Below are 24,927 nucleotides of genomic sequence, written 5' to 3' on the forward strand. Positions count from 1 at the left end.
TGCATTTAGAAAATGAGCTGGCGATGAGCTGCTTTCAGGTGGTAGAGCACATTGGTGCCTCACCCACCATGAGTGTGAAGGCTGCTGCCATTGGCACTGTAATTACAGACTAGGCGTAAATCACAAAGAGGCAGGACAAGGAGACAGAGGTACAGAAAAGCGTATACCCCCTGGGGCAAAAGCGGGCCCTGATACAGAGTGATATTATACTCCCTCACAAATATTTGCTCCAACTGACCTAATTTGACCTAAAAGACTAATCTTTTAGTTGCTCGCACTAAAAAACAATCTCAGTTTGTGTGACCGAGATGTGTCAGTCACACACTTTTTAATGTATTTTACATTTCTGGTCTTCGAATGTCCCAGTTTTCTTTTGATTTTTGTTTTTGTATGATCTAATTTTGGTGAGTTCTGGCAGTTCTACCTCGGTTATTGTACAATACTGCGCTTATTTCACTGAATTTTGTGCTCAAATAATGCGCCTTACAGGTTGGTCACTCACTGTACTCACTGCAATGTGTAAATAACCCGCCATGGGACCAAAGAATGTTGCCAGCAATAAAGAAGGTGAAAAACACTTGGATTCAAGCGCGAAATAACTAATCAAAATACCAAATGATGGTTAACGTCCTTTTGTCCATTCAATTTGTCATTTATATTGACAAACCTTTTAGAACAAATTCATAATGAAAGCCGAGGTGTCAGTGTACTGAAATTGCAATGTAGGTATTCACAATCCTCCTTCTCTTGAGTTCTTCCTTGAGTGAATATTACTAAGTATGACAGCTTGTAACTTGTCTGTTTAGAATTTTTCTTCCATGTGAGGTTACTAGAGGTTGGAGTCTTTGCTTTGTGCTCAAGGGCAATTTTTGGCCCACACAAGTCTATGTGAAGAAACCACCACCACCTTTTGTTGATGTTGGCTCTTTTGCATCACTTTGGTGTGCTTGTCTGCCCTAAGGCAATGTTGCCCAGACTTGGACTGGGGTCAGTGCTGTTTAGTGTTAGAGCCTTGACTGATGTTGATATAGCATATCTTCAGAATACATGAACCAATAGAAGAGATTGAAGAAGATCCAGTTAAAATGAGGCAAGTTTGTTTTTTCTTGGTTGCACATTATACTATATAATTACAGGCAGCACTGTGGTCCAGTGGTGAGTACTGTTTGCTCAAAGAATGACGGTTGTGGGTATAAATATGCATTTCTGTTTAGAATTTGGACAGTGGGTTTTCCCTGAGCTTGTGTAGTTCCCCCCCACAAAGTCAAGGAAAGTGCAGTAATACAGCACCAAAGACATGTGAATGCTCAGTATGAGCACAGTGTGTAGACAGGATCTATGTGATGTGAACTCAATGCGCCTAGGAAAGACATTTTGGTAATGTTTAAAATCATCAAAATAAATGTTATCAATGTACTTGCTCTTGCATGACCACAGCCTGTATATAAGATAATAAAACACTGGTAGAGGTTTTTTTTTTAGAAGTCTTTGTAGTCGAAAATGACGTGCATTGTTAGCCTGCTCATATTATCTCGTTTTCTGGCTTTAGAATGTACAGAAAAAGAAAATAAACATGTGTTAATGTTTCACTTAAGGATTGTGAATGATGGGCAAAACTAAAAAAAAAAGTGCAGTTCCCCTTTAAGTCAAATGCACTTTAAGGGGATCTTAAGCTTGTGAAATAAGCACCTTTCCGCAGTTGGAAAAAGTTAGTTTGTGGAGGTGGGGTGAAGGGGACCTGGGAAGTATTGTACTTAAAGGATTTGTGCACTGGAAAAACATATTTTTCCCTTCTATTTGCATTGTGTTTAATATTTGTAGCTTATTTTTCAGCTATAATATAATATAATATCCACCCTCGGCCATCTCTGTGTGGAGTTTGCATGTTCTCCCCGTGCATGCGTGGGTTTCCTCCGGGTACTCCGGTTTCCTCCCACATTCCAAAAACATGCTAGGTTAATTGGTGACTCCAAATTGTCCATAGGTATGAATGTGAGTGTGAATGGTTGTTGGTCTATATGTGCCCTGTGATTGGCTGGCGACCAGTCCAGGGTTTACCCCGCCTCTCGCCCGAAGACAGCTGGGATAGGCTCCAGCACCCCCACGACCCTTGTGAGGAAAAAGCGGTAGAAAATGAATGAATGAATGTATAATTATAATATAATTAATATAATATAATACATTTGTATTTAATTTTTTTTAAAAAGGTAAGGGAGGAGGGGGGTTACAGCGTTGATCCGCCAGAACCGCCACTGGCTGGAGGGAATCTTTCAAATGTTGTGTTTTTAAATATGCTTAGTGAGTTCAAACATTAGCCAGCTCTGACCTTTTCTTGCAGGAGGCAGAGGGTCAAGTCAGTGTCCTGGAGAGGGCGAACCCCATATAGGCAGCCTCAATGAGGATGCCATGTGATCTCTGCAAAGTCAACAAGCCTTGGTCCACAGCTGGGATTCAGCAGAACACAGAGCCCACACATAGCAACACCCTCCTGCTGAGAAAAGCCTCGGAGACACAGGATTCATAGCTCATCTAATACAGTCTACAGTAGAATTCTACCTTCCCAAACATTCTTTTTCCATTTTTAGCAACTGCTTAGTTGTTTAGTTTTGCTAGATTTTATAAATTTCTCTTTCTAGCTCCCCTTTGCCAGTGAGTCAGCACACATTAGAATATGTTCAGTTTTCTTTCCACAAATGGCACATGCTTTTTTGCATCACATTAAATCACAATGGCAATGCTTCTCCTCGTCCAAAGAACTGGCTTTGAACAAAGGTGCAGCGACGTGTTGGTAGCAGAGAATCTAAAAAGCACAATGTGGGAATAAAACAGAGGGGAGTGAGCATCAAAGGCAGGCAGGCACAGCAGGACTGGCATCGGTGTGAACTCCCAACTTAGGACACTCAGCATGATCTTCACCAATCGCCCCCTTTAGATCAGTCCTGGGTAGTTATTAGAACCATCATTCCCACTGCCTCAGTATCTCATTAGCCACACGATCCCAGGCTTTCATCCATGCTTTTCCAAAAATATCACCCCACACCAGTAAAGATGAGACCCACACAAGCAACAAGCACATCTGTCACATCTGGGAGTATAACGCAACACATTTTAACTGTCAAACAAATCAGCCTCCACAACAGATGTTTCAAAAAAAAAAAAAAAAAGGTCCGCATGGAAATGCATTCACAGCCAATCAAGCATGCCAAAGTGATATGTGGAATAAAACAGTCTCAGAGGTGGGTGAATGGATCCAAATATTGATGTTATAGATGTAGATAGATAGATAGACATAGTATATACATAAATAGAATATACATAGTATGTATATTATATTTAAGAAATGTACACTGAAAATATACAATATAGTATATGACAGAGACAAATAGAGTTTTTAATTGAACTGAATACCCAAAACAATACAGGTGCATTTTGACATGTTTATTGTCCCACAAATTATTATATGAATGTTATTGTCAATGGCCACACGGTGCACAAGTGGTTAGAATGTTGGCCACACAATCCGTATAGCCAGAAGCCCTAGGTTAAAATCTCTGTTTGGGCATCTCTGTGTGGAATTTGCATGTTGCGTGGGTTTTTCCTCCCACATTCCAGCGACTCCAAATTGTCCATAGGTATGAATGTGAGTGTGAATGGTTGTTTGTCTACTATATGTGCCCTGTGATTGACTGGCGACCAGTCCAGGGTGAACCCTACTTTTTACACGAAGAATTGTAAACTAATCCACTTCACTTTACTAATAAAGAGTAGCAATGGACTAAGAATAAAATATAAACACACCTCCTCTTTAATCCAGGTCAACAGAGGATTAAGAAAAATTTGCGTTTGACAGATCCACCCCTGCGGAAGCTGACTGGTTCCTGCCAACTTGTGACTGTCTTTGGGTGGGGCAGACCTGTCAACAGCACTCGCTGTTGCTCAGTCTTCTTTCTCTTTCGGTTTTTCCTTTCAGGGGTCGCCACAGCAAATAAATCGCCTCCATCCAACCCTGTCTTCTGTATCTGTCTCTCTCACACCAACCACCCTCATGTCCTCCTTCACTACATCCATAAACCTCCTCTTTGGTCTTCTTCTACGCCTCCTACTAGGCAGCTCTAAACGCAGCATCCTTCTACCAATATATTCACTATCTCTCCTCTGGACATGTTCGAACCATCTCAGTCTGACCTCTCTGACTTTATCTCCAAGGCCTCTAACATGTAATGTCCCTCTGATGTACTCATTCCTGATCCTATCCATCCTGGTCACTCCCAATGAGAATCTCTGCTACCTCCAGTTCTGCTTCCTGTTTTTTCTGTCTTTAGACCAAACAACATCGCTTGTGTCACCACAGTTTCGTATACCTTTCATTTCATTTTAGCTGAAACTCTTCTATCATGCCTGACAACTTTTCACACAAGCTATTCTCCGAGAATCATTCATTAAAGAAAGAATTCAAAGTCAAAATGAAAAACAGAGTAAAAGATAACATAAAAGAATAACCTGAAACATGTCATTGGCAGTTTTTCAGGTATCAAAAAGAAAGACTTGACAGCTGCAAACATTCATCCGTCTTTCCAAAAATGAGGGCAAATGGGTACATTTGAAGCTCCTACTCCTATCAAAGAGAGGATTTTGAAGTGGGCGAATATCGGTTGCAGTGGTCAGATTTAGCACTTTGGCTGCAGATAAAAGGAAGCTCATTTTGCCATGTTTAATTCAGTGTATGAACCATGACTAACTCATGTGATACTGGGATTTTGAAGTCAATTGTAGGCTTCTTCAGTCATGTACTTGAGACAGAGATGAATGCATCATTGTATCTTGACGGTGTTAAGCGCAGGGAGAGGGTCAGGACAATACACTGAATCACAAGAGGGTTATTTCTTTGCTAGATTAGTTTGACAGTGTAGCACCAGTGCATTGCAATGCTAAAACCTTAATCCAGTGCATGTCATTAACCTACTTGGCATGGCTGGCAGGCTGTTTAGTGCTTTCAGTTCGCAGTGACATAGTTAATGGAGAATAAACAGGGTGTCATTAACAGCACCGTTTGTGCTTCTTTCAGAGCCTATCGACCTCTCCCTTGAATCAATTCATTAAAATGTTACAGTGGTGCATAATAGGAGTCTAACTCATTTTAGGCCAAGATTGACCTCTGACCTTTCCTGGCCACAATGAATTCTGCCAGATAACTATGAGTGTTTGCTTCTTTTATAGATCAGTTGTATTTCCGCTTCAGTGTCATCACAAGTCAGTGGATATTAAAGGATAACTGCAAGCTGGTTCCTAGCCAAATTCAGCTAACCGACGCTCTCCGCTCTGTTTCTTTCAGACGCCTTTGATGTTAGCAGGGGGCTTCTGCACTTGCACTGATGGTAATGAAAGATACTTTAAGCGATTCTTTTTTATCTAGCATGCTTAATGAAAGATTAATGGGTTTGATATTTCCCCTTGTTTATATTTTATTCAAAAATAAGCGGAGGTCCTTGGAACCTGTTAAAAGCTTCTTGATTGTGATTTTATGGATCAGTGAAAGTCATATAATGGTCATTGGTTGTAAAAAGCAATGAGAAGTGTTGACTGGCTTCTCAACCACCGGCCCTGACAACTGTCTGATGTGGATGAAATATGTTGCATCAACAGATGCAGTAGCTGCCTCCAGACATTTGGCACTAATTAATGATCCAAATTTGGTGGAGATTTTTCCCAAAGCAGGAAAAATGTTAGTTGAACAAAAGGGTAGTGAAGAAAGTCACATTAACAATGTCATAGCAACAGTAAGCCTTGTGTGAAGCTGAGCTTATGTAAGGTACATAAAAGATAAGGTAACCTGATTTAAAATATGCATAAATATGGTTAGAGCATTTAAGAGTAGTAATAGTTCATGTCATACATATAGAATTCAGTTGTAAAAGAAAAAAAGATGCCCCACTATTTTTTTTAAATATGTTTGTTTCTAAAATAACCAAATCTCCATTGTTGGCGTTTGGGTGTAATACCGCAAGGTCCACCAGGGGGTGCTAGCAGCGATGGTGGTATAAAGTAGGTGAAAAAACGACAGAGGAAGAATAAATCCTGAGGGTGAAAATACGTCAAGTCATCGTGGATTGTCTTCCTTATTCTTTACCACAGGATTTTCAAGGCATACAACCCCCCCAGGTTGAGGAGGGACAACACTTACAACATTGATGTTATCATTTCATTCATTCATTTTCTAGACTGTTTATCTTCACGAGGGTTGCCGGTATGCTGGAGCCTACCCCAGCTATCTTCAGGCAAGACGCTGGGTACATCCTGGACTGGTCGCCAGCCAATCACAGGGCACATATAGACAAACAACCATCAACACTCACATTCACAATTTGGAGTCGCCAATTAACCTAGCATGTTTTTGGAATGTGGGAGGAAGCTGGAGTACCAGGAGAAAACATGCAAACTGTGGTCTGCGTGCTGACTACTCTTCACCGTGCAGCCCAATGCAATTTTTTAAATGTAACATTTTTTTGGCACACACAATCTTCATGAGTCACACGTCAATAGTCATGAAAGCAAAGCAACCTATTTACAAACAATACGGGCGGTGCATGTCAAAGCGTGTTTCATTTTCATGAATAAGTTAACTCGGAATTGTAAAGTACTATAATTTCTGTAGCCTAGATCTTCCTTGTGATGAACCATGTGAAGACATGCATTACCGTGGCAAATAGCGTGACAATGGGAGGCGTCAAGGTGGCATTACAGTAACATTAGTGACACTTAGTGACCAGTATATCGTTACCTTGAATGCGTCTTCTGAATGCCTTATATTCGTATTAAAGATCATTTAGCAATTTTATCCTTGAAAATGCTTAATTAGGGTAAATATACATTAAATTGATTTAAATGTGCATTTTTAAATCTAATAATAGGCTGTATTGAATCAAGATGCATGCGCATTATTCAAACCACCAAGTGGTGAGGAATTACTGTACTGTAGTGTAGTGTTGGAAAGGAAAGTACATTTTTCTTCACCCCACCCAAGCCAAAAGGGCCACTTTAGTAAATTTACGTTCAGCTAATTTAATTTTAAGCTAATTTAATTTCCCCTTCTCCTGTTATGAGAAGGAAAAAAGACTCTCAAACTGGTATTAGATTTTACAAAATGTATTTAAAAATATCCATCCATTCATTTTTTTATGCCGCTTATCCTCAATAGGGTCGCTGGGGTATGTTGGAGCCTATGTATTAAAAATATATTAAACAGAATAGAATTGGATGAACAATAAATCAGAAGGAATATAATTTGAAATAAGAAGGAAATATGTAACACACATACAAACGGCTTGGTTATCTTCTGTGAAAAAAGTAAAACGATTCAGCAGAGACTTTTTTTTCTGCTGACTTTTTCCGTTATTCCATTCAAATGAAAACTTCAATTACTTTTATTACGTCAATAAATGTGTTGAGCCTGTGACTGTAGGAGGCGGTCTATGCTGCCCCCAGGTGGCAAAAACTCAGACTGCAAAATTAGTACCTACTTCTATCAGTACATAAATATAGCACTGCGCTAAAAAAATAAGTTCTTGACAACTAATAACTAGTAGTTTGTCTTTGTTTTTCCACCAACAAACCATGTCATCTTATTTCAAACAACTGACTTTGTATGTGTAAATTAAGCTTCCTTTAATCGGTTGAACTGCTATCTGAGCTGTTGCAATGCGCAAGGATTTTCTGAGTGATGAGGCCAATTTAGCAATTGAGTCAGATGCGTTAACACATCTTGGGAAGTGATTGCTGTGAAGTTAGCTCTTCGGTAAAATAGCTTTTCCCCCCACATCGAGTGAGTATTCCAATCCAAGTGTGTATATATATATATATATATATATATATATATATATATACTTTGAACATCAGCGATTTAATGATTGTTAATTTGTAGTTCTAGCAAGGCTTCAATGAAAATAGGTACAGTGTGGATCGTGCAAAAACTGTTGCATATATATCTATATAACGTTGCGCGTATGTAATATGTTTAATTTTGGTTGTGATTTGAATATATTAGCGTTACACCATTTAATCAGACAAGGGTTAACATAGTCAGCACGTGCAAGGCATTAGCCATTAGCTTAATGCATTAAGCTAATGCCCACAGTGCACTTGTACAACTGAACTTTAGCTGAGACCTAGCCGAGCGGTAATTATATTTTATGTTAATCGTTTCTCACTCTCTGACATTTTTCAAACGTGTGCAATGAACTCCGAATTTGTCTTGTGTGGGTAATGTGATTTTTTTCCAATAAAAGGACATTTTTGACGCACTTGAGCGATTTTGAGGGAGAATGACCAGTCGGGCACGTGCAAGATCAAGAGGCAGAGCTCGTGGCCAGGAGCCAGCAGCACCTGGAGCAGTAAGAACACTTAAGATGAACACTTAACATGAACATGCGTTGCTGTAGTCAGGTACAATAATAAATCCATCTGTTTCTTCACTGTAATAAAAAGCATACCTGCCAGCGTTTATATGTGGTAAAAAGGACATTTTTTTTGTCCAGAATAAATGTCCAAAAGTGCCACTGTTGGGTGGGGGCGCCATCTAGTGGTACAATAGCGATTAAAAAATACATTACAGTTGTATTCGAGACTGGGAAGTAATTGTACAAAGGTATAACCCTGATTAGCTGAAATCCCAGTAAAATTGTCCATTGCTGAAATATTGTTTCAGGTGTGCTCTCACTTGGCCAGTCGGCCCCGTTTAACACTAAATTCAGGCGCATATGGCTCATGTGAGTGCTCTGACCGTGTGCAAATTTGGATCACTCTCCTCCTTTGGCATGATTGGACTAGGTGGGCCAGGGCATCACTCAATCGCAAGCACACTAGTGTAAGCAAGCAAATGGACCGAGGAACAAATATAGGCCAGTGGGGACAGGAGAGGGAACCCAAGTACAGCACAGTACTGAGCACATCTTAACTCTGAGTACCTGCAAGAACAAAGCACATTCATTTGAAGCAAAACTGTGAATGGATGTGGCAATAAGTTGTGGTACTCTTTTGGAATTTTGCCCATCATTGACATTATTTATGTGAAACATGAACACATTACTTTCTTTTTTCTGTGCCTTACAACACAAGGAAACAAGTTTTTTTGAGCTGGCTTACAATGTTGTCATTGGAATACACCTATTTCGTCACCCACATATCGCCAAAGCCCATTCAAAATTACTATCGGATGTCGCCGTTCTCAGTCCCATATATTGGTATCGCATCGGCCCCAGAAGTCCCATATTGGTCAGGCTCTAGTTAAGATATAATAAACATTTTTTTGATAACGTCTTAGCATTGTGATAACATAAAGCAAACAGTATGTATTTCTTCATCAGCGTTTTTCCATTGCTCATTCTGACATATCTTACCTTTCACCATTTTCATTGCACTTGGAAGGCTCAGGCTAGAGAGCCTGCACCAAAGGCTGCACCACAAGCGGAGGGTGAGCTGGTTGGGCGAGGGAGGCAGAAAAGTGGCCCAGTGCCTTTTGCTGAAGCAGGTACATTGTATCACAAAGATGTGCTATGATTCCTTGTAATGCTATAGTCGTAATTGAGCTAGCGTTAAATAGTCTGAGCCATACTCTGTTACAGGGGTGTGTGAGTGTTTACTTTCAACATATTACTCTGTGTTATTAGTCTGTGAAGTTACTCAATTGAGTATCTCAGTATTTTTGTGTTCATGTTTTCTAGCTGCGCAAGAGATCTCAGCAGGATTTCATCAGGTGAAACTGGGAGAAAGAGGTGGACGTCGAAGAGATTTCCATGATGTCGGGGTTTACACCAGGCAGACAATGGAGCATGTCAAAGAGTCAAAGTCTGGTCTGTCACAATTTTCTTAAGTTTTAAACACACGTACTGTATATATTCGTTTCCTTAAAGCGTCACGGACATCATCAACTTTGCCTAAATATGTTATGTTCTACGTTCCTTTTTGAAAGGTAACATAAAAATCACAGTGTGGCAGATGCCATGATTGTGTAAATGCTTGAGAAAGGTGATGTCGGTGAAGCTGCAGCTCTCATCTTAAGCAGAGTAAACAGGGGCTGTACAACAGATTTTTACAGTGATGACAAAGATGTGAGCGATGTGGCAACAGTTTGAGGAAGAGACATTTGAAGATGATATAGAGAACTTGCAGACTCCCTAATCAAAACAAAACAAGCAGAACTGGAATTAAGCCCTAATTATTTGAACCACCGACAATGAAACTTGCATGTCTGATGCAAAGGTGTCTGACAAATATGCGTTATGTTCAGTTAAATTCAGATTTTGGTTTTTTTTGCTCATATGTGACCTGCATCAAATTAATTTTCATGTTGGTGTTATTTTTTATATGTATGCAATGCGACTGCAGCTTTAAATAAAACAAACAAACAACTTAGAACATAATTACAAACAATATCAAGCAGCAACATCGATAAATCATGTCAGTTACCCTTTAATAACTAAATATACTATTAACATATTGACTATTTCAGGAACGAGTGGCTCCCCTATTCAGCTGTCATCCAACTTCTTTCGCATCCTCTCCCGCCCTCAATGGCTTCTGTACCAATACCATGTGGACTTCAAACCACCTATGGAGTCTCGTCGCCTTCGATCAGCCCTTCTATTTCAGCATGAGCAAGCCCTGGGCTCAGCTCACTGCTTTGATGGAACAATTCTGTTTCTGCCTCTCAGACTTCAACACAAGGTACTGTCAGCCTAAAACATGCAATATTTATTGAACCCACCTTCTGTGTGCTATGTATGTTTACTCTGCCCAAATGTCTGTCTTGTGTTCAGGAGACTGTGTTTAACACTAAGACAAGAAATGGGGAGGAAGTTCAGATAACTGTCACCTTGACAAATGAACTGCCACCAACATCACCAGTGTGTCTGCAGTTTTACAACATCATATTCAGAAGGTCAGCTTTGTTTTTTCTATATGTAGTGTTGTTATAATTGTAGTATTTTGTATATCTTGTATTTGTTCAGTGTCCTCTCTTTGACAAAATTGCAATTGTGCTGTGTGACCTGCAGTGTGAACATAGGCCATTACTTTTTATATACAGCTTTGAGCCAATTAAGTGGTATTCATTTCTTCTACAGGATTTTGAGAATTCTTGGCATGCAACAGATCGGACGCAACTACTACAATGCCAAAGATCCACTCAACCTTCCAAATCACAGGTATATTATTATGCTTTAAAAATGAAATATCGCCATTTGTTTAATATTTCGAGATATCTACCAAATTTTCCTCAAGACGCTTTTTTGGGTTATTAAAATGTGTCTTTTCATGTGCATTTTCAAGGATAAATCTGAGTTGTATGCAGCGCTATATTGAAAAAAAAAAAAGGCTACGACTTACAACTGTCAGTATGAAGACAAAAAGGAAATCACTGTGACTGACTGCAAAGTATTAAACGAGAAGTTGAATCAGGACAAGAACATATCGTTTTCTAATTTTTACAAATTACATAATTTTTCCAGACTGACCATATGGCCTGGATATACCACAGCCATTTTGCAGTACGAGTCATCGATCATGCTTTGTACCGACGTGAGCCACAAGGTGCTGCGTAGTGAGACGGTTCTTGACTTTATGGTCAACCTGAGGCAGAAGTGTGGACCTCATTCTTTCACTGATATCTGTTCCAAGGAGCTTGTTGGACTCATCATTCTCACTAAGTAAGAAGCACATTTGACCCATTACTGTGGGCATTATAAATATCAAAGTCTGCTCAAATAATTAAGCTAGTGAATTGTTTAATCTCGCACCGTTCTTTCTTCTGTGTCCGGTTATCAGGTACAACAACAAAACCTACAGGATTGATGACATTGCTTGGGATCAGACCCCCAACAACACTTTCACCAGAGGGGACACAGACATCTCCTTCAAGAACTACTACAAAAATGTTGGTTTCACTATTACTTTTCTACTACTTTCTTTTACTACTTTTCTTCTATTAGTTTGGGACCACAAGCTATCGATTTTAGTCTGTTTTAAACATAAACAATGGTGTTGCATAATAATTATAGGTGGACCAAACGTGTTTAATTCTGGAGAGGACGACTCATAACTCTATGCACCATAACAGATCTGTTGCTGAGTGGTTCTCCACAGCATTACGAGGACTTCAACAAGTCTTGTTACATAACATTCTTTCAGTTATACACAATAATACAGCAATATATGTAAAAAAAAAAAAGGCCAATTTGCCTTCCTCAGTAAAATGTAAGTTGAGTAAAAGCAATGTCTGGATGAGATGCTTTTACAGGGTATATGGGGACTTAAAAAGTCTAACATTCTTTAATTCCAATTTAAAATTTAATCTTTTAATCTTTAAAATTTTGAAGTCTAATAACATTTCAAATACGATTTTGAAAGGTGTTATTTAAATTATCGTGCACGGCAAAGTAATGTGCGTGTGTTGTGGGCCTCTTATTTTCCTTCATCTTGTGCTTTTTTCCAGGATGCATGTGAAATGGTTTGTAAATTGTATTCTTTATTGTATTTTACATTTGACTTTTTGAAATCTGTAGAGACGCTGTTTTAGTGATTTGGTCATAAACTACAACCGTGGCATTAAAAAAACCTCTCAAGACTATAGTATGGTTCCTTTACTATACTCCTGAATTGTGTTGCAGCAATATGGGATTGAAATCGCAGATGGCAACCAAGTGCTGCTGGTCAGCAATGTGAAGCGGGTTCGTACCGGACAACCTCCTGCTGGACCAGCTATGCTCATTCCAGAGCTGTGCTACCTTACAGGTTCTGACTTGCATTATGTAGAACCTGATACTCTGATTTGCTTTTTGACAGACATTATATACTACATTGGTAGGGAAAACAATGTATTTATGTCTGTATGTATGTATCAGGCCTGACAGACAGGATGCGTGCAGATTACACCATAATGAAGGATCTGAATACACATACCAAGCTGTTCCCGGAACAGAGGGTAGCACGCCTCCTCGGCTTTTCAGCTACGATAAATGGGTAGGTGGACACTTGTATTTACCCTGAATTTTCTAAATTATTTCCATGTGGCTGGCTGATCCACATGGATCACAGATCATGCCCACGTGCCTGTCAAATAAATAAATAAAAATTTGTTGCCACACATAACCAGTGTAAAAATTTGTTGTCACACATAACCAGTGTTAGACCATTAGATTTTGATAGATTAGATAGATTAGATTAGATAGTCAGAAGGTTGTGACAGTAGGGGTTCAATTTGACTTTGCAGGGATACTGAAGCACAGGAAGAGTTGGCGAAATGGGGACTCAGCTTTGATAAGCAACTCCTAAACCTGACTGGCAGAGTTCTCCCACCAGAGAGGATTTTCCAGGAATCTAAATCGGTAAAAGTGTTACGTTACTGAATATTGTTTTGCTTATAAACATACTGATGCTTGTACGATTTTAGTATAGCTATAACCCCCGCGCAGCTGACTGGGCGAAAGAGATGCGTGGGTTGCCTGTGATCTCTTCTCCACCACTGCAAAACTGGCTGCTGCTTTACACAAGACGGAACACCAAAGAAGCTCAGAGCCTCCTGCAGACCCTGCACAAAGTCACACCACCACTTAGGATCTTGTTAAAAAAAGCTGTCATGTGAGTGTCTTTTTTTTTTTTTTTTTTTTTTTTTTTTTTTTCCTTAAGCGTGCCCGTTGCATTGCATCTCATTAACTAGGGAACTATATTATTGGGATGTCTTCAACAGGATTGAGTATGAAGATCACCAAGAGTCTCTGCTGAGAACCTTGCAGCAAAATGTTGGAAATGACATACAGATGGTTGGTTGCAATTTTTTCATGTAATTAGAAGTCATTTGACAGTAATGTGTGCATTTCGTCCTTTTCATATACCTGCACGCTTCGCTATTCTCCAGGTACTAATTTTGATGGTTTCAATTTCAGATTCAGTCTGTAGCCTGGATTACGCTTCAGCTCGCGCCTTCTTCCGCAAACCTGTGTGTAACGTGATGCGCACCTCCAGAATAAAATCTAACCTCACGCTGGGGCATCGTGGACCATAAACGTTGTGATTGGTTGAGTTTTTTAGATTTCCAGTCTTGCCCTTTCATAATGGATATATCGATTTATCGAAGAATTAAAAATATAACAGGTCTGTAATTATGATCCCTTGGTAAATTGACCAAGGGAAAGTGTATGTGCCTCCGCTCCATCTGTCTGTGGTACACTGGCTTGATGAGAATAAGGTTCACTCTGCATGTTCTGGCGCGCATTGATCCTATATGAAATGAACATCCTCTCAACTACTACTATAGGGGACCCATTATGCTCATTTTTCGACCCTTTGTATTGATTGAGTTATGGTCCTATATAGAGTAGCTACACACGATTACCCGTACGTAAAACTTTTTACATTTTGCAGAAACTGCACCTATTCCAGCTGTTTTTCCTTTGATTTGTGCTTCCTGCCAAAACGGTCGTTTAATTTATTCCACCCACGACCTGCCTCGCGCATTCTCACTCCGCTGTGATTGGTCACACGCCTCCTTACTTGCTTCCTACTATGAACCATATAAGGAAGTCTGCCCCTCTTGACACCCCAAAGGTGCAGTTTTGAAATTAATATAGCAAAGGAGCTGTATTTGCATCTCATCTGTTCATTTGCTTGTTGTAGTCCTAATTATTTAACTGTCTTAACGTTGCATTTCCTTAGGTGGTGGTGATCCTTAGCAGCAACAGGAAGGACAAATACGACAGCATTAAGAAATACCTTTGTGTAGATTGCCCCACCCCCAGCCAATGTGTTGTGGCCCGCACCCTCGGCCGACCTCAGGCCCTCATGACTATTGCTACCAAGATTGCACTGCAGATGGCCTGCAAAATTGGAGGAGAACTATGGAGTGTGGAAATCCCTGTAAGTAAGGCCGCCCCTGATGGGGAATACACAGCAGGTACTTAATATTGTTGCCCAAAGGCTTCAATGAAGTAAAAATGTATTTGGCACATATTGTTGTGAAGTATAATAAAAAAAGGCTGATTGTTAATGGGTGTGTAGTAGACTTAATCCAGTAATGTTTTTCTATGCAGCTCAAGCAGCTGATGATTGTGGGCATTGATTGCTACCATGATACAATTGCTGGGAAAAGGTCCATTGGTGCACTGGTGGCCAGCCTCAATCAGAACATGAGCAGGTTTGGGACCATCACAAGGACCACTCTGCTTGTCCTACTTGAAGATGTGCCTTGTTGACTTTAAAGGTTAACTTTTTTTTTTGACCTGTTGAGGTGGTACTCAAAGGTCAAACTGCAAAACAGAGGGCAGGAAATTATGGATGGGCTGAAGATGGCCTTTGCTGGCAAGTTCATGAAATTATTACTTTTTTTTTTTTTAAGATTCCTACTGCTAATACCGAACATTGTCATCTGCAGGAGCACTCAAAGACTACTACAAATTCAACAGATGCCTTCCATCTCGCATCATTGTGTATCGTGATGGAGTGGGAGACGGCCAGCTACACAGCCTGGTCAACTATGAGATCGCTCAGATCATCGACTCCATCAAGTCCATGGGACAAGACTACATGTAAGTGTTCCTTGACCTGACCTTACAACCTCCGTGTCAATTGCACATCTACTCTCAGCCTCTCAATTGGTTTAGGCCCAAACTGAGTGTGGTGGTGGTGAAGAAGCGCATCAGCTGCAGGTTCTTTGAGCACTCCAATGGAAAGATCTGCAACCCACCTCCAGGGACTATTATCGACTCAAAAGTTACCCGTCCAGAATGGTACCCTGTTTTTACACCAGATGTCTTTTCTCTGTTCAAGGAAAGTCTAATTTTATATGGTAAAAGTGTTTGTTTTGTGGGGGGGGGAATAAACGCTATCAGGGTGGTAATACATTGTTGAATTAACAATATGTCGGAACACTATCTCCCATCAGTTTGAGTGTTTTATATACAGAACATACACTAAGAGACAATTGTACATTTTGCCAGGTATGACTTCTACATTGTGAGCCAGGCTGTCAACTTTGGAAGCGTGTCTCCAACCCACTACAATGTTGTGTATGACAGCAGCGGACTAAAGCCTGATCACATGCAGAGGCTCACCTACAAGCTTTGCCACATGTACTACAACTGGCAGGCAAGTCACTTGTGCAACAATATTTAGCTGAAATGTTAGTAAACAGTCCAATACGGTAATTTCCAGTGTACAAGACGCACCCACTACATTAGGAGGGAAAACCAGATCTGCTCTTAAATGAGGCGCACCGGTGTACACGCGGCAAGAGTGCACGTCATAAAGTGAGATAAAGGGCATAGAAAGATGTTACACACAAACATTGCATAAACTTTTAACTAAAAAATGTTTCCCCAAAAGTGCAAAATAGCTTAAACTGTGCAAAACAAGTTAGTTACATCCCAACCTCAGTGTTAGCACAGGCTTCATGGAAGGCTGTCATGTGTTTCATTCAACCCGGGAAATATGTACATGTGTGGGCATCTTACGAGGCTGGTGCAGTCCACTCACATTGATTGCAAGATGGGTGTAGTGGCTTCTTATGGTACCTACAGCTATCGTGATCATGAGAACCAGCGGGAGAAGTCTCCTGGTGTGGCTGCGCAAGGTGCATTAATGACTGATACCTTATGTTGTTTGCATCCACGGAGGTGGGGAGAACCATAGCATTGGCTGGGAGAAGCCGCCCGCACTGACCAGGAAAACTGCATTAATGTTAAATAATGCATTAATGTGTTAATGCTGTGTGTCCATGGACAGACGGATACTTTTATTCAGCTACAAGAAAACAATGCAGCATTTTAAATATTATTGTGTTTGATATAAAACTTGGTGGCGTGTTTTGATACTTTAGTGTACATACTTTTCTATGCCCTTATGATATGGTAATGGCGTTATCCAGTTTACAGATTTAAGCTATGAGTAATCGTTCTGAAGCATAGGCGATGTCAGGTGATTGGAACATGAACCAAACCAAGCATCATGGGGAATGTAGTTTTTAGGCACATATTAGCAGGACTTTTGTATAAGCTGCACAGTTCAAAAGTAGCAGCTTATATGCCGGAAACTATGGTACATGTCTCACTGTTGTTGCATTAACTTTTTTTAATATTGTTTTTCAGGGGATCATTGCAGTACCTGCCCCCTGCCAGTATGCTCACAAGTTGGCCTTCCTTGTGGGTCAAAGCCTCCACAGGGAGCCCAACATGGAGCTGGATAACCTCCTCTTCTATTTGTAGAAGAGAGGCTGTTTACCACGATTGGTTCTTTGACCTGGTTTATGTCAGGCCTTGACATTCATTTATGTTGCTCAGTGTTTTGTACCATCATTTTCCAACAGCAATGCAGTTCTATTTAGGGCAAACAGAGGTAGTACCAGTGTAGTACTAATGCAGAACGATTTGTAGCTGGCTAAGGACATTTGTTTTCTTGAAAAATTTGAAAAAAAAATAAGAATTGAATTCTGTCATTCTACAGCTGCAGCAATGACTGTAGTTTTTTGTTTTGGTTTGGTTTTTTTTAAACGCTGTTGCCTGCCACCAGTCCAGTGTGTATGCCACCTCTGGCCTGAAGCTTACCTTTGACCCTTAAGAGGACACGTGGTATAGATAATGGATGAATGAAAAATGAATATTGTTTAAAGAGTTTGTTCCAAAGTTTCAGTAAAGGATTTCAAACCAGTGTCATACTTGAAGTTAAGTCAATCAGACATGCAAATATTACAAAATATTAAATTTATTTATCTTGTTTTTAAAAAAAAGATTGCACATGCACACCCACACGGTAGTTTGTATCCATCAATATAGGCTGAGTATTCTTATAATAAAGCTAGCACACGTTGCAAACAAAAAGGTCTTCAAGACACCATGGGGAATACTTGTACTGCTTGATTATAAAGTGAATGTACAAAAAAGGCATTTTGAAAATCAAGTATAAACATTTATAAACAATTTACAAATGGACAAAATTACAAAAGACCAGTCACTCAAATTGACAGGAAGAAATGTGGAGTAAGGAAAGCATACGTTATGGTATGTGGATATGGCTGGCCAGAAAGTGTTTTTCCATAATGTGTTGCATACATATTTTTCCTATTTTGGCAGTTTTACGTGGATGCAAGTGTAGAACACAGTTTTGATGCATGATGGGGGGGCATTGGGACAGCTAAATACATTTGCTTTCAATTGATCATACATTCACTACATACAGTATAAGGAGCTGAGGCTATGTATAGATTTACAGTACTTGTAACCTGCACCGTCATTATCTGACTGACCTTTCCAATGAAGTTGTTGAGAGTTTGATGAGAGGGGCTGCTTAGAGGTAGGTGGGCTACACTGTCAAACCTCCAGGTCTACTCTTAATACCTACATAACCACTCCTCTTCAAGGTAGGATGTATACTGGTGTTTTTTGCATCTGGGACGCTGGTGTTAGACAATGATAGTTGTAGCATGTAAGACAAAATACAAATGAGATGCATATGTGACACTGCTTTACAAAAGAAACATCCTTTCATCCAGATGCTGCAAAATGTTTAACTATCAATAGGTCCTGCATTTATTCACCTTTAATACAGGAAACTGTTCTCACAGCAACATGGCATCCTGTAGTCAGATAATTGTATGCATGACCATGCCAGTATAAAACAACTGCTTTTAAGGGCAGGATAAGTTATGCTCACACTTGCCTGACTCTGATATCACTGATGCTTCTGTGTCGGTTGTTTACACAGAACAGCAACAGTGAAAAGGGGGCTATTGTGTAATAAGGCAAGTACATGGAGGTTTGACCTATAAGATGTTGGCTTCAAGCAGTGACAGATAACCCTGTGTGCTTGTTTTGATGGGAACATGCTATGCACAGCATGTTGGCCATACTGTGTAAAAGCTCACCACATTCCACTTAGGTGACTTAAGCTAGACAGGAGGGCAGGTTGGCTGGCGACCAGTCCAGGTTGTACCCCGCCTCTTGACCCTCGTGAGGATACGCGGTATAGAAAATGGATGGATGGACAGGAGGGCAGGTACTAATGTGCAACATATATCTGAGGTAAAAGGAACTTGTGTGCAGTAATGAGATGCAATATTGAATAGAAAGATTCTATCATGGAGGAGGTCCACTTTGAGGACATGTCACTGAAGGTTTTAACAGCGTCGAGCAACTGTTTCTTCTCTTCGTAGTGACGTTCCTTTGACTGTTTGTAGGCGTGCATGTCCAGTGGGGTCCTGATGGTGCTGCATGACGTGTGGATGCACTGGGGGGGAGCCTGCTCTTCTGGACGAACCCAAATGATCCCATGGAACCTAACGGGAGATCCGTAGGGGACAGTTGAGGGTGTTAAAAATCCATCTATCCGTCACACCATCAGCTCTCTAGAAGCACTCTGATGCCCTTCCCACCCAGCCTGTTTGTCCTGTTTCTGATTGAAGCTGCAACAACACATGTAAAGCATCAACTAACTTCCACCTCCACATAGGAAAACATATCCCAATAATGGCAGCCCTTTCCACAAATACATTTGCATTTGGGGGACAAGAGGGACAAAGCACATTCACGTCTTAGATTGTTCTATAGAGACTGGAAATACAACTGGGTTACAGAGAAATGATTGGTCAAAACTCCTTGTCTGTAATCGTAAGCTAAAAGGCCCCAAATTGCACTTTAGGAAGACATACAGGTTTGGTACCTCATTGTCTAATATACACTCGGTGGACAAAAGTATTCAGACACACCTCTTAAGGGGGGCCTTTTCTGTTTCAGCATGACAAAGCAAGGTCCATATATACTGCTTGAACGTGTGGAAGAGCCCTGACCTCAACATGTTCAAACACTTTTTGGTTCGACAGCAAAGATGCTCCTCTTGATTGAGTGGAAAAACACATTTCCAACAAACATGTCTTCCTAGAGACTGCCCCAATACCTCTGTCCACATAGTGTAGAACCGCGACAAAGTACTATCACTTATTGTGACTCGGCATGTTTATTCCGGACTTGTGATTTTTTGACATGTAACGTGATTGACTGACGACCAGTCTGGAGTGTAATCTGCCTTAAACCCACAGTCAGCTGGGATAGGCCCTGTTCCCAAATGATCCTGAACTGGATAAGACGTAGAAAATTGTTTGTCTTCTATAATAGACTGTAAAAAACTCCACTGTTACACATTTGTACAGGCTAACAGTGTCCAAAGTGCCGCCCAGGGCCATTTTGTCCACAGTAAAAATTTTTACTGGCCCTAGGCATATGGTAAAAATAATATCAATTCATTATTAATAAGACTGAACTGATTTGCTTTGTCACCAATAACACAAAGCTAAAATGTATACAAAATGTATGAATGTGGCCTTTAGTATGTTTCTATTTTTCAGCATAATCACTCACAGTGTCATCAAGGATAACAATAAGCACCTGATCAAAATTTTGCAAGAATTTACATTTTTGCACGGTTGGATCTTAAACTGAGCTTCAAAATGCAAAAAAGAGGAAATGGGAGCAAAACATTAAAAAAATGGATTAAGCGGTCATGATCTCCACATAGACAGCTGCTGTTTGACGCCCCTGCACAACCTGAAACACCATTGTTCCATTGAAGGAAAAAGCACAGATCATGCTGGCGCCTCCTCCACTGTGCCATTTGGAAAACAGATGGCATCTCCTTGTCAAGCCAGTAACATTGGAAGCCATTTTTTCCTCCTTTGAGAAAAAAACTTTCTTCCACCTTTCATTGTCCCATATTTGGTGCTCATGCAATTTCAAACAGGCAATTTTGTGGCATTGATGATGAGGCATTTGAAGATGTTTTTTTGTTCTTAAAACCTCTCGCAGATGTCGACTGATGGTTATTGAACTGCATTCGGCACCATTAACAACCTGCATTTGGGTCAAGGAGTGTGCCATGTCTTCACGGATAGCCAATCAGATCCTCTGGTTCAGGGTCAGTGACATTTCTTTGGGTCTACCACCTGACCTTTTGTTCCATAACCCTCAGGATCTTTTAAGAAGTTTCTAATGACTTGTCTTCTTGTGTCCAACCTTAGCATGAATGGTGCGCTGTGAGAAGCCTTGCTTATGCAAGAAAAAATGATCATGGGCAGTGTGAATACGTGACAGAAAATGATATTGAATCCATATTTTTTGGCTTTCAAGAACCTCCTTAAGATCCAACAGTGCAAAATATGAATTCTTGCACTTTTCCAACTGGACTTAATAGTTGATCAAGAGTGTAAATGTAATTGCACCACGCAGACGGACGCTTACACTCTTAATATTCGTACAAAACAACATTTTATACTAGTAACCTGCAAGTCATGCTGGGTAACTTGCTACTTGGGGAAAGTGTGTGCTTGGTCTTTCCCAGCATACGTTGGAGGTTGTAAATTAGTATAAAATAGTTTTGTTTTGCATGTGTGTAAGCATCTATTAAGATACCAGCATAGTCCATGTGGTACAGCTGCATTGTATTCCACATGTATTGTTATTTTTGGTGGCACCGTGAGAAAGGTAGGCATTTTGGTTGATGAACTCCTCATCATGAATATACTGTACTTCTGTGTGTGTGTGTGATTTTAGTGTGTGTGTGGATATCAGATTGGCAGGGAGAGTGCAAAATTGCCTTTTAGCTTAGCATGGGTTACAGTAGGAGACTTTTAAGGAGACAGACATTGTCATGTACAACACTCGGAGGAGAAACAACTGAAGATACCACACGTCCTGTCTAATGCATTGACTCATCTAGCAAAGCACAGTCAAAAAAAACATGTGGCCACTTTTTTTTTCAAACCCAAGAACATCCCCTACACCGTCTAAAAGTATAGCAGCGTTAAATAATGTCATGTAGTGTACATGTTGCATACCAGAAACTAAGGGTACCCATGTCATCTGCATTAGACGAGGGGAGCGTAATCTTGGTATCCTCAGTTGCTCACTTACGTGACTGAAACAGAGCCTTTAAGGTGTGAAATGAACACTCTTCTTCTGTTTTGCCAAGCAGGTGAGGAAAAGAAATAAAAAAAATGTATATAGATGGTGACAGCATTTCAATGAAAATGTCAAGTTAGAACACAGAAAAATCAATTTTTTTGAATTCCTTTGAATTTGAATTTGAACAGAAAAATAACCACATTTTCCAAAACAGTAACGTGGTACTTTACAAGACAGCAATATACAAAGAAGGCATTGAGCAGCAAATAGAAAATGACTATCTTGTTAGAAAATGCTGAGAAATGCATGCGTGTGAATGTTGCAAACATGCTGGCCTACACACTACATGATGCTTTTTATTTTTTTTACCACATCAACTCCATTAGAAAGTTTAAACACAAAAAAAGTGTTAAATGAGCTTTTCCAGACATGACAGAACAAATACAAAGCTTATACTTCCACTGAAAATGCTTTATAAATAGTATATCCATACAGTATTACATATTGCAAAGCTTTCCCCATAAACATAAAAATAAAAGTAGTTCTGTCAAGTATTAGTCTTAAAAGTTTTATTTTCACTATTTATTTACACCATGAGTCAAAATGTTCAAGCACTTTGACCAATGACACGCACACACACATACTAAACAAGAAAGTAGAAAGTAAAATGAGTACTGCTAGTACAGGGAAGGAGCATGTACCCTTTTGGTCTTTATCCGTGTGGGAGTGTCCTGGGGGTATCGAGATGGTGAGTCAGTGAGAAAAACCTCGACATCATCAGGCACTTCTTCTAGAAAGTTGGAAGGAACAAGTCCATTGTGTCCGTTGAGCTCACCCTGAAAAGGATAGAAAGTTGTCAGACAGGACCACTCTGCCTTAAAAAGGCATAAAACAATAAAAAGTGATTTTAACTACAGTGAAGCATGCTGGGAAATGCATAATCTGCCCATTCCACAGATACAAACTCTTCCGGTTTACACAGCTCACTTATTGTGATGTTTTTGTGATGATATTTTTTTTTTATCCATGTCCAGTTCAACCCACAAGATAAAGTAGGCTTTGATTTTTGGCCCCCTGTGTGATTAATAATATGTTAATGTTGTTTTGTGGTTTACTGTGGCCTGTTATTAGTCAAATATTGAAATACAATATGTAGTATTCTGGTCACGAGGCATCAGCGATGTTAGTAACATTGATTAAACATTACCTTACATTATCTCAACCGAAATGAAAGTGAAAAACATTTTTTCTCCCATTCCGTGTGGAAGTGGTACCAATTTGGCTTCTTAGTTTGTCCTTTATCACCACTCTTGTGAGGGAGCTGCCAATCATCCCTCACTGATCAGGTGTTTTCCATTTGTGTATATAGTTTGCTTTTGTTATTTACATATAGACATTCTGGTTAGCACTTATTATATTTGTTTGCCATTTAGGTTGTTTCATTGCCACTTTAGTTACTTGGTTTTTCATATAGAAGTAATTGGTTTTGTTCCTAATTTCTCATCAGTTTCTCCTTTCTTTGAGGTGATTGGTCGGGGCACAAGCATGGAGACGCGCTCATATGAGTGCAAGCCAGAGGCTGATCACCTTGATTGGACTCTCCCAACTGTCACTTGGAGGAGGGGAGCGTTAACTGGGTAGTTGTTGGGTAAATGTAGTTAAATATAATCTAGTGCATAAAATGTATACAGAAAGTGAAACTTAAGTGTGGTAATATTGAAAGACTTTTTTTAACATAAAAGAAGGGTGTTGTAAGTGTAAATATGGTACCTTTTAGATAAATTGCCTCACCCTCTTATTGGGAAGTTATGGTTGGCCCTTCACGGGTAAAAGGGGCTGGGGTGAATTGTTGGGGGGGCTGTTGGACTGTCTGGTAAAATAAACTTGAAGAGCTCTCAAGCCCATGGCCTGGTGTGCGTTTCAGAGGCTATGGCTATCCCAGGCTAGTAAGAGGCCATTTTTTCAACTTAAAATCTTACAACTCTGCTTTGAAAAACATTCTTACATGTGGAACAAATATATTGGAGGCTAACTACATGTAGTAGGGATGAGCCGGATATGAGTATGAAACGAATACATTTCGCCAGTATCCGTATTCGTTTTTAAAGAAAGCGCTCATTATGTATTCACTTTTATGTCTTCAGTACCTACAATTTGAGAATTTTCTTGATTTTTAGTTAGCAATACACAGACAGCGGTAACAGCAACCTGCATTGACTGGCCACAACACTAGGTACACTTACACAGCAGCACACGAGCGGCATCAAGCATTCTGCATCCATGGCTGACATAAGCGTGCTAAAATATCACACTCCTCTCAATACGTATGAACCTTGCAATCTTAAACTTCTTTCATAACGTACATGGTGCATTTTTTTTTTCAAGACGGCGGGCACGATCGTGCATCGGTCACTGGTTGGTTTCCTACTTAAATAGTACCGCAGGAAACTAAAAAAAAAAGAGAAATTGTCTAGAGCTGCAAAACAACTTATAAACTTTTAAAAGTTAGAATCTATTGTAAATTTAGCAGTTCTTATAGCAGAATACAACAATAAAAGTGCAGTGCATGTGTCACGGATGCCAACTACGGGTATGACAGTATCTTCTGGGTTAAACCTCACTACTTGACCCCTGAAGAAATGTGCAGTGACACGCTCACATCCGAATCTCGCATGGTTTTGATTGACTGCGAGGTTTGGAGGGAATTTTGGGGTAGAAAAGAAGTTCAGAAGAAACAAATTTGAGTTAATCGAGTACTCTTGCCAGTATCGGATCTTGTTAATATTGAAGATAAATTTACATAAATATCTGTGTAAATTTTGCAATTTTTCAACTTTCTGAGATCGTATTGTGATTCACAAGCCATCTTGTGCATGATGACATGCACAAGCATAAAATTAAATGCACAGTTTTCACATGTACCTGGACTACTCACCTGGCTTTAAAATAATCACGCAGGTTCCTTTGATAATTAATGATTAGACGCGACGTACCTGTA

The 24,927-nt window shown here is 39.9% G+C and overlaps 2 protein-coding genes and 1 long non-coding RNA gene across 30 annotated transcripts in view; 2 read left to right on the plus strand and 1 right to left on the minus strand.

The window, feature by feature from the left end:
- LOC131128470 (uncharacterized) overlaps window positions 1–3,243 on the plus strand; it is a 43,041-nt gene extending 39,798 nt beyond the window's left edge. The window contains exon 3 of the long non-coding RNA XR_013627124.1: window positions 2,339–3,243. This is a non-coding gene — a long non-coding RNA (uncharacterized LOC131128470). The remainder of the gene's footprint in view (window positions 1–2,338) is intronic.
- Window positions 3,244–8,248: 5,005 nt separating this feature from the next.
- piwil1 (piwi-like RNA-mediated gene silencing 1) lies at window positions 8,249–19,878 on the plus strand. Its single transcript, XM_058071990.2, has 20 exons — window positions 8,249–8,387; window positions 9,421–9,523; window positions 9,717–9,845; window positions 10,505–10,719; window positions 10,812–10,933; window positions 11,118–11,198; window positions 11,502–11,699; window positions 11,818–11,926; window positions 12,660–12,783; window positions 12,894–13,011; window positions 13,262–13,376; window positions 13,442–13,629; window positions 13,739–13,811; window positions 14,704–14,904; window positions 15,078–15,181; window positions 15,275–15,345; window positions 15,419–15,572; window positions 15,648–15,773; window positions 15,984–16,131; window positions 17,130–19,878. Exons 1-20 carry the CDS (start codon window positions 8,319–8,321, stop codon window positions 17,244–17,246), a joined length of 2,565 nt encoding a protein of 854 aa, XP_057927973.2. The 5' UTR covers window positions 8,249–8,318; the 3' UTR covers window positions 17,247–19,878.
- rimbp2b (RIMS binding protein 2b) overlaps window positions 17,730–24,927 on the minus strand; it is a 91,323-nt gene continuing 84,125 nt past the window's right edge. For 16 of the 28 annotated variants that reach the window (XM_058071976.2, XM_058071971.2, XM_058071973.2 and 13 more), the window contains 2 exons: window positions 22,631–22,765; window positions 17,731–19,312 (listed from right to left, as the gene is read on the minus strand). In XM_058071976.2, coding sequence (XP_057927959.2) covers window positions 19,154–19,312; window positions 22,631–22,765 — 294 coding nt within the window. In that variant the 3' untranslated portion in view covers window positions 17,731–19,153. Of the gene's footprint in view, window positions 21,984–22,630; window positions 22,766–24,927 lie in introns of all 28 variants that reach the window. The other 12 variants (XM_058071980.2, XM_058071974.2, XM_058071967.2 and 9 more) reach the window with 4 other exon arrangements.

Source organism: Doryrhamphus excisus, linkage group LG3 (assembly GCF_037039965.1).
Source record: "Doryrhamphus excisus strain RoL-2023G ecotype Guam linkage group LG3, RoL_Dexc_Guam_v1.1, whole genome shotgun sequence".
NCBI classification, from domain to species: domain Eukaryota; kingdom Metazoa; phylum Chordata; class Actinopteri; order Syngnathiformes; family Syngnathidae; genus Doryrhamphus; species Doryrhamphus excisus.

Excerpts from the sequence above, each read along its gene's own strand:
- piwil1 (XM_058071990.2), top strand. The coding sequence starts at position 8,319 with ATGACCAGTCGGGCACGTGCAAGATCAAGAGGCAGAGCTCGTGGCCAG. Across the intron at positions 15,182-15,274 it reads CTCAATCAGAACATGAGCAG|GTGGTACTCAAAGGTCAAAC; the intron begins GTTTGGGACCAT and ends TGACCTGTTGAG. Across the intron at positions 15,573-15,647 it reads TCCATGGGACAAGACTACAT|GCCCAAACTGAGTGTGGTGG; the intron begins GTAAGTGTTCCT and ends CAATTGGTTTAG.